The 9720-nt window shown below is 33.8% G+C and overlaps 1 protein-coding gene and 1 long non-coding RNA gene across 4 annotated transcripts; one reads left to right on the forward strand and one right to left on the reverse strand.

The window, feature by feature from the left end:
• Window positions 1-1165, forward strand: LOC107903649 (uncharacterized). Its single transcript, XR_001685873.2, has 2 exons — window positions 1-212; window positions 809-1165. It is a non-coding gene; the product is annotated as an uncharacterized lncRNA (long non-coding RNA).
• Window positions 1166-2043: 878 nt separating this feature from the next.
• Window positions 2044-9456, reverse strand: LOC107903646 (probable disease resistance protein At4g27220). Of its 3 annotated transcripts, none has more exons than XM_041092258.1 (8): window positions 8806-9456; window positions 8666-8702; window positions 8425-8488; window positions 5491-8332; window positions 5264-5398; window positions 3773-4555; window positions 2574-3335; window positions 2044-2235 (listed from the first exon to the last, which is right to left on the reverse strand). In XM_041092258.1, exons 4-8 carry the CDS (start codon window positions 8284-8286, stop codon window positions 2122-2124), a joined length of 4590 nt encoding a protein of 1529 aa, XP_040948192.1. In that variant the 5' UTR covers window positions 8287-8332; window positions 8425-8488; window positions 8666-8702; window positions 8806-9456; the 3' UTR covers window positions 2044-2121. The 3 variants fall into 3 exon arrangements, with proteins under 3 accessions (XP_040948192.1, XP_040948191.1, XP_040948193.1); XM_041092257.1 differs by having other exon boundaries at window positions 8666-8698; window positions 8806-9433; XM_041092259.1 differs by lacking the exon at window positions 3773-4555 and having other exon boundaries at window positions 8806-9435.
• Window positions 9457-9720: the final 264 nt, after the last annotated feature.

Genomic DNA, 9720 nt, shown 5'->3' on the forward strand with positions numbered 1-9720 from the left:
GTCAGTTTTCATTAATACATTTCCCATTTCCTTTCCCTTCCCTTCCCCATTTCCCCGACCCCAGATAAATCCCTGACCCCTTCCCTTCCTTTTTTTTCCCCCAAATTGGAAATCCACCTCCACCTCCACCTCCACCGATCCACGACTCCACGACCACGACTCCACGACTCCACGACTCAACGGTGCTTCTAGCCTTCTTCGTCTTCTCAAAGGTGAGTTTGTTGTTAACCTTTGAATTAGTTTTTTGCTTTGTGCTTTTTGATTTTTATTTTTATTCGAATCAGTTCCCTCATTCTCTTTCAATTACAGAGGAATAGGAAGGTCTAACAGACTAACACAAACAGTAGATGTATAATTTCATTTGATGTATAATTTCTTTTGGTTGGATTATTTTTCATTTGATGTATAATTTCAGATATTTGTTGAAAGCCCAGATGCTAAAACTTCAATTTCGATTTTTTTATTATTGTTATTTTTTGGTTTTGGATTTATAGGTACTTTCAATTCTGGGATTATTTTACTTTCTGAATCACTGAATTGATTTTAGCTCCTAAAAAGCATATATTTTTAAGAACCGGGATAGTGCTTGATTTTGACTTTGATCCTTTACTTGAAGATTCATTTTAGATCTTTATTTAGTTGGAATACTGCTGAGAGATTGAGTTACTTAAATCTCCCTTGCAAACCCTTTTTTCTCTTCCATTTGACGCATAAGTTTTGCTTTATTTGGATGTGAAATCTATTTGAAGATCTAACTAAAACTCATGTTTTTGAGTATTTTTTTGTTTTTTTGTTTGTTTTGTCACAGAACTTTTTTCACTACTGGGAAAGAATACTTGGGCAATGATTTCAATTCCATGTCAACTTTATTTTTTCACTACTGGGAAAGAATACTCGGAAACACCTTCACAGTTCACACCCTAGCATTTAACTCTAATGATTTGCCTCCTTATCGTGATATTACCCCTTAACAACAGTATACGTGCATTCATTCACTGGAGCCTTGATCATCAATTTGTTTCTGTACTTTTCAATGCTTGATTAATTAATTCTGCACTTTTCAATGCTTGATTTTGTTGTGATTATTATGATTAACAACAAACATATGGCTAAAACTTTGTACTAACATTTAAACACTGGCATTCAAATTTTTTTAGATTTATTCTGATTGGTTATCATATTCTTTCTTGATATGCTATGCTAGATTTGGACATTCATTTGATACATTCTAGTTGATCTCATTTTCATCTAGTAACTTTGATCTTTGGATTAAAACTTTTAAAAAAGAAAAAAAGTTGAGCTTTACCATTTTAAGTATAGAGTGCAGATTACAGAATAAGAACTGAGACTGACTCCATATTTTAAAATTTATGTAATAAGTAATTTTTGACTACTTTTGTCTTATTAAATTGAGTATGGAACTATGGATCAAAGATCCATGAGAGTAATAGTATGGATCAATTTTGATATTGTTCTCCTTTAAAAACATAAAAATGTAATGAAATGATAAACTTTAAAATGTTATATACAAAAAAAAATGCAATTTGATATTTGATATAAATTCAATAACAACCTTTTAAGTCAAAAAAAATGGGCCGGGCCTGGCCCAGGCTTCATATGTTTTTCACGGGCCGGTCCTGGGCAAAATTCCAGGCCCGTATTTCGGGCCGGGCCTGGGGGACTAAGAAATGGGCTGAAATTTTTATGGGCCTGGCTCAAAATCGGCCCGGCTCATGAGCACCTCTAGCCTAGAGTGGAGGCTGTTGTGCTGACGTGGTGGCGCACGTGGCTGCTGTGCGAGGGAGGAGCAGCGCGCGAACAGCTTGCTGGGGCATGCAGCGGCTGAGTCATTAGCTGGCTAAGGTTTTCTAATTTTTTAATTTTGTTTTGGGCTGATTCAGGGATTGGGTTTAGTATTTTGGATTGGGCCTTTAGATTTTATTTTTTTGGTTTTGTAATCTGGACTGTTTAATTGGACATTTTATTGTTTATTGGTTTTGTTTATTTATACACGGGGCCAGGCAAATATTGAGCTATTAAAGGTACATAATAACGAATAAATGGCATTCAATTTAAACATTTACAATGATTAATCTTCAATCGAAAATCACTATCTTCAATTCAAAAATCACTATCTTCAATTGTCCGCATATATATATCACTACCAATTGGCCATGCAGTTTCTTGAGCTGTAACAGAATCTTCCACTATAATTTCTTCAACTGATTGGCTTGCCTGCAAAGCAAATTAAACCTTCACTTGTTACTGTTTGCTTTTGATGATTGATGATGAAGAAAGCAAAGCTTGTTTTCCAAAATTGGACAAAGGATGACATATTAAGAACAAGAACTGTGAATTGAAAATAATAATGCAACAAGGATATTTAGAAAGAATATTGACAGCGGCAGAAACCATATGCAGTTGATGCAATTTCATTTAGTCATTTAAAGCATTAAAAAAAAGAATTTCTCTCAGACAACCAAAATAAAAATAGGGAGAATACATAAAGAAAATAATTGAATGGATGAATTTCTGTTTTAAAGCTTATTGTTGAGTTTGGAAGAGTGGTGTACCTGTGTTTTGGCATGCACTGATTTCTCTGAATCAACACTAAATCTTGTGGTTATGTTGGGACAACCTTTTACTCGTAAATCCGTCAAAGATGGGAAAATAAAATGATAACCCACAGGGCTGAAGCTCACGAGGTTTGATAGCTCAATAAGCTCTAAGGAGCAAAGCTGAGGTAGGCGTATCACTTTCTCTTCTTCCTTATTCAGATTTGACTCATCTCCTTCAAACACCTGCTCTAATTTGGAGACCCATTTAAGGCATAATCTCAATAGGTTTGGAAGGCCGCCATGAGCAAGAGTAATGGGGAAGAGACATTTCAAGTTTTCACAATTCCTTATTGAAATATAACTCAAATTAGGGAAGCAAATGGGTTGGAGATGATGTTGTGATGAAGTTTGATCCTTCTCAATCATTTGCTCCAATTCCTCACAGTTAGATATAACCAAAGTCCACAATTGTGGCAAATTTCGAGCGATGGTAGGTGAGAAGATGTATCTTAACCTTCTGCAATCTTGGACTGTCAATTGAGCGAGATTTTGAAAGTGTTCAACTTGGATGGGACCACTCCAAATCACCCGCAATTCAGTCAGTTTGTACAACCGTAGGAAGTATAGAGTTGAAAGATTATATCCAGAATATTCAAATAACTCTTCAAAATTAGAAATTGTTAAATATTCCGTACATGTTGATGTTCCTCCTCTTCTTTCAGGGACTGTCACGTTGCTTATTTGCTTCTTTTCTGTCATCTCCGATAACTCCAATTTCTATAAACATATCATCAATTTAAGAATAAGCACAAGATTTCCTTTTCAATCTTTTATAGTCAAAGAATTCAAATTTTTAAAAAGTTTACTGCTCAACTCATATAATCATAAATTACCCAAAAAAAAATCTCCAAAAATATGGTGCAAAGACACAACAGAAATAATATTACGTAGTACTAGATAGTGTTTGCAATATATATATAAGAAACTAAAATGTCTTAACAATTATAAAAGTATTCAGTTGAAATGTTATTTATGTTACTAATTGGTATTGTAATTAACTAAACTACTTAAAGGTTTATTTAGATTAGTTTTTAGACTAAAATGAAAACTATTTTTTAAAGATTTATACATGCATTTACTTATTTTAGACCACAAAAAACAAAAAAATCAAAAGGTGAAAATTTTAATAAATAATATATATAAGAAGGTCTTACTTGTATATTAGTTGGAACGATAAAAGGTGTCAATTGAGGACAATCTCTCACTTTTAACACGCGTAAAGATGGCGATGTTAGCACGATGTTGTTTCTATCCCTTCCTTTCAATTGAGGCAAATTAATCAACTCAACTTCATTCAATCTTGCAAGACCTTGAGACATTGAGATTAACACTTCTGGTCCTTGAATTATTTCTTGCAATTGGAAACAGTTCTTTATCCTCAGAGTTTGCAATTGCCCAAGACTATTAGCAACACACATTGGCAAGAGAAATTTCAACTTATTACATTCTGTGACTTGTACTTCCCTTAGGCATTGGAAGCTTATGGTTGATGATACTTGTGAGTCTTGAATTATTTCTTTCATTCCAAAGCATCTCTCTATCTTTAGGGTTTGCAATTTCCCAAGACTATTAGCAATACACATTGGGAAGAGAAATTTCAAATCATTACTTTCTGTGACTTGTATTTCCCTCAGGCATTGAAAGCTTATGGTTGATACTCGTGAGTCTTGGATTATTTCTTCCATTACAAAGCACCTCTCTATCTTCAGAGTTTGCAAATTGGGCACATTTAGTTTTTTAGAGCTACCTTTATCAACAATAATTGGAAAGAGAGATTTCAAGCTTTCACATTCCAAGATATCAATTAGAATCAGATTTGGAAAGCAAATAGGTAAGGTATGCTGTTGTGATGACGTTTGATCTTGCTCCAATTCCTCATATTTACATAAATGCAAATTGCTCAATTGTTCATTTGTCATCTTCCCAAACACCAATTCCTATAAACATATCATCAATTTTCAATTTCAAACTGTTCAAAGATGTCAACAATTAACTTAACATTTCATCAATTAATTTCCTTACAAAAAATTTATTTTACCTTAAATCAATATTATACTCCAAAACTGTGGTACAAAAACAGTCATAAATAATATCACATAATCTGTACATATAAATTATTGGGAATTACTTAAACTCATTTTCATTTATTAACACAAAAATAAAAAACCACCTGCGTAAAAGGCTACATTTTAAAAAAATTAAATATATTTTTTTCTAGTTTATTTTTAATACAAATTCTAAAATCATCCAATAATTCCTTCTCACATTAAAAAAAAAAGATAAAAGTGATTGAGGGCACTTGAACCAACATTCTCTTATTTAGACAACAATATCGATACCAACCAAACTAAAACTTATATATAATTTTATATAGCTTATTTTTGTTTACCCACATAATAGGTATAATATAATTTAGTATTAGATAAATAGTTTGCAACATATCTAAAACATAAAGTTTGGATTTTTTTTTTGAATCTTTTATTAATCTTATTATATGGTATTATAATCAACTAATTTGTTTAAAAGGTTATTTAGATTAGTTTTAGACCAAAATTATAAAATAAACAACAATTCAAACAACGAACTATAAAGAAAAAAAAAGAAACAAATAAATAAATAATATAAAACAAAAAGAAAAATCTTACTTGTATCGTAGTCGAAATAATAAAATGTGTCAATTGAGGACAGTTGTGCACTTTTAACTTTTGCAAAGACGATTGTGTGAGCATAATGTCGTTCACATCCCTTCCTTTCAATTGAGGCAAATCAATCAACGAAACCTAAAATGAAAAGCATAATCAAATTTCTCAATCTTTGACCATAGGACAATAAGGAAAAGAAATGTCAAGTTATTGCAATGAGATACACATACTTCCCTTAGACTTTGGAGTAGACATACGTATGCCACTTGTGGATCTTGGATTATGTCTTCCAATTGCAAGCAACTCTTTATCTTCAAAGTATGCAATTGGCCAAGGCTATTAGCAACTGACATTGGGAAGATATATTTCAAATTATTGCATCCCTCTATTTCAACAATCTTCAGACTTTGGAGGCTTAAATGACGACCGGGCCCTTCTTGTTCTATGCTCCTTAATTCAGCAATCGGGAATAACACTTTCATACTATGGCAACTTTCAACTTTAAACTCTTCAAGCTTTTGTAAAAACCCTTGCGGTTGGGGACCATTGCACAACTCTTCCAAAAAGGATAAATCATTTAATGATAACTTTCTCAAATTAGAGAGTGTAGTGATTGGCACTTGCTGCTTTGATGCATCAATTAGGCATTGCATAGAGTCGCAACAACGAAGATCTAGAGAAGTCAACTTACTAAATCCCAAGTCCAAGCTTGGAACAAGGTTTCGGTGACCCTCCACATGATTCAATTGAAGAGATTCTACATCTTCAAATAGTTGCTTGCATGCATCTACAGAGTTATCGATTCTCAAAGATCTTGAGATTGGATAAGTTTCCCTCTTTTGAAACCACATATCCCTCTTTTGGTACCACATTTTTCTTTCTATGCCAATGCAAAAATCAAAGCTCCATAATCTTCGAAACACAAAGCCATCTGGAAGATGTTCAGAAGAAATATCCAATGATATTACAACCAACTTTGGCAATGAATTCAACTCTGATAGGCTGGAATAGCTTTCCCTTTTAGTTGAATTATCAGTCGCCCATTTTAATGAACTACAACCATGCAAGTATAGTTCTTCTAAATTGGACAATCTTCGTATTAAATTAGGAGGGATACTTCGTAGTTTATAGCAATACGATAAAACCAACAGTCTTAGATTTTCTAGATCACCAGCTTCAGTCGGCAATTCAATGATATCAGATCCACTTAAAGAGAGAATATGAAGTGACTTCAGCTTCCCAAGCATCGAGATGTCAGAGAGTTGACAATCAATCAAACACAAAGTTCGAAGGTTCATATGAAACTTAAATGCAGCTAGAGATATCAATTGATCTTTCAAAGCACAAACTTGTAATGCCTTCATACCCTCAAAGAATTCGCTTGAAGTTTCCATTAAACGATTGCCACCAAGTAAAAGAAGTTTGAGGTATGGAAAAACCACTCCTTTAGGAAGTTCATCCGTTTGACCAGTTTCAAAGGAGATTGCCCTGTAATGCTTGGAACTTTCATCCATCGGGAGTGTTTCAACAGTCCCAAAAGAAATCTCCTTTCTTGAAGATGCTATCCACAAAGCAAATTGGCGAACCACGTCATGCATTTTGACATGCCTTTCTTCGCAATCTAGCAACAAACCGGAGTTCTTGAGGGTCTCAATTGATGCAAGCACTTCACTGCTAACATCTTTAATTGAGTCCATGCCTTTATACAACTCCAGTCCCCATGCATATCCTACCAAGTTCTCCACATAAATCTCATCATCTTCAGGAAATAAAGAGCACAACAAGAAACATGTCTTGGTCTCCATAGTCTTCAAGTAGTCGAAGCTCGCCTCAAGACATACATAGGCATTTTCTTCATTAACATCCTCAATTTCAGTCAACCTACGATCTTTGAGTCTCCGGTATGCAGCTTGCCACTCGTGATGGGTTTTACCTTTCAAGGCACTTCCCAGAGGAACTATAGCTATAGGCAAACCCTTGCATTTTTTGACAATTTGATTTGCTAGGATTTTAATAGAATCATCAGAAAAGTCATCTAGACCTGCTTTCTTTTCAAACAGAGTCCAAGCTTCATCATCATCCAAACAGTCAAGTTGTACCACGTTTTGACAATCCATAGCTCGACATACTTGTTGACGGCGTGTTGTTAAAAGAACTTTGCAGCCTTTATGATCATCCCCAATTGGAATTCCTATCTTCTCCTTTAAGTTGATAGATTCCCAAATATCATCAAGGATGATAAGAATCCTCGGTTCATTCTTCAGCCTTAACCATAATTCTTGCTCGGATCTTCTTCCTTGTTCATTCTTCATATCAAAGCCTATGTATTGTGCAATTTGATCTTGAATTCTCTCAAGATTTGGCTTTTGAGACACAGTCGTAATCACAACTTTGTCAAACAAGTTCAGTTTTTGAGCTTGACTTCCAACTTCACGAGCCAGGGTGGTCTTGCCCACCCCTCCCATCCCCCACAACCCAATCATGTTGATATTCTCATCTTTTAAGGCTTCAATGATTTGATAGAATGCAGTCTCTGAAGATTTCGAAAACACAAATTCTTTAGAACATAGGAAATCTATAGTGGGAAGGGCAGTAGGAGCAGGGTAACCGACTGGTCCAAGTTGACCAAATTTGTCCAAAAGCTCAGAGATATCCTGGATTTTCTTCATTGCTTTCTTGCTTAATTGATATCGCCAACTCCAATTAGGACACCAATTGAGACACCTCTTATTCAGTTGGATTTCCTCCTCCAGAGTTCCCATATCAGACAGTGTTTCGTCTGCCCTTGATTGCAAGTTCTGTACATCATCTTCAATTAGTAGAAGCCGGTTTTTAGCTTCCTCAATCTTAAGTAGTAGACGCTTTCGTGCATCTGCAAGTTCACGCTTTTTCTCTCGGAGCTTTTCAACATTGTCATGAAAGCGACGGACATAATCAAGTTGACGTCCTACCGGCTTCACCACACAGTCTACAACCAGTGTTCCAACTGTGTTAGAAAGAGCAGCCTCACAAAATCCGCAACCCATGCTTGACAAGCTCAAATTGAAGAATATGATGTTCCAAGTTCAAACACTGCAGTGAATCATAAGTAATTATCTTAAAAAAATAAAATTTAAAGAATCAAAAAGTGTTTTGAAGATTAAGACACTACTTCTCATACATACCAAGGATGGTGAAAGACAACTCAACCTATGAGAATCAATGTGCTGTTCTTTCAACTGAGTCCAGCTGAAAATACAACGAGAAATTTAATAAACAAATCACATCATATACGAGTGTAATGTCATATAATTATAACTAAAAAAGACAGTTAATTACTCATAAAAATAAAAATTCAAAATCCAAACAGTCTTTTATAATATTATAGATATAATGCTGGAAAATATAATAAACATATCCACTTACCATTTCAAAATCCAAACAGTCTTTTATCTCTTACTTGCTTCAAGAAAAACATAAAAAGATGAGATGAGATCAAAGAAATATAGAACAACTTCAATTTATATAAAAAAAAACAGAAATGAAGCATATATAAATAGATTTACCTCACTTGGGAACTTTTAAAATCAAACTACACTTAGTGCTCAGAAGGTTCTTACTTCAAAACAATCAAAAGGGCGAGCGATTTGAAGGTTGTTTTTTTTTTTTTTTAGCAAAAGTAAGTAAAATTGAATACAGAAAGAAAGGAACTTGAAGAAAGGGGGGGGGAAAGAATATAAAAAGATCAGATGAGATCAAAAAAATATATAACAAATTTAATTTATATATAACACTTAGTGTTGAGAAGATTCTTACTACTTCAATACAATCAAAAGGGATTTGAAGGTTGGGTTTTTTTTTTTTTAGCAAAAGTAAGTAAAACTGAATACAAAAAGAAAGGAACTTGAAGGAAGGGAAATAAAAAGAAAAAACAACAAAGTAGAAATCAAGGTTGAACTGAAAAAAGGAGAAACTTTCAGAAAGAAATTGAAGTTGATCTGCCTCGAAAAGTCAACAACTCGGAAAGCATAAACTCTAACACAACTGGGTTTTGTTGGTTTAGTAGCCAAAGGATTGGATCTAAATTATGAGGATTTGTTTTTCTCAATTGTATTTTAGTGGATTGAAAAGGAAAGAGGAATCTTCCTTTGCAACAAGTTGGTACTGATTGGTTTGCCAATGACGCCCACATGACATGAAATGGTAGAGGACGACTTGGAAGAAAGTGAAAGTCTTTGTGTTAATTATTTATATGATTTTCAATACATTTAAAATATCTACCTTTCTTCAGTTTCTTTTTCTTAATTTCCATTTGTTATTAGAAATGAAAATGGTTTTTCTTTATTCATTTTTATACTTAATATTTTGTATATTTTTTACCTAAATAAGAAGAATCTCAAATTTTGAAGATGTATATTCATAATCTATTCGCTCCTCCATCACCCTTGATCGAACCCTACTTGAGAGATGTTAATTTTTGC

This window comes from Gossypium hirsutum, chromosome D05 (genome assembly GCF_007990345.1).
Source record: "Gossypium hirsutum isolate 1008001.06 chromosome D05, Gossypium_hirsutum_v2.1, whole genome shotgun sequence".
NCBI lineage: Eukaryota > Viridiplantae > Streptophyta > Magnoliopsida > Malvales > Malvaceae > Gossypium > Gossypium hirsutum.

Coding starts and splice junctions, on each gene's coding strand:
- LOC107903646 (XM_041092258.1), bottom strand. CDS start 8,286: ATGGGTTGCGGATTTTGTGAGGCTGCTCTTTCTAACACAGTTGGAACA. Junction 4,556..5,263: donor TTATTTCGACTACGATACAA/GTAAGATTTTTC, acceptor ATATGTTTATAG/GAATTGGTGTTTGGGAAGAT. Junction 2,236..2,573: donor CAGTGCATGCCAAAACACAG/GTACACCACTCT, acceptor TTTGCTTTGCAG/GCAAGCCAATCAGTTGAAGA.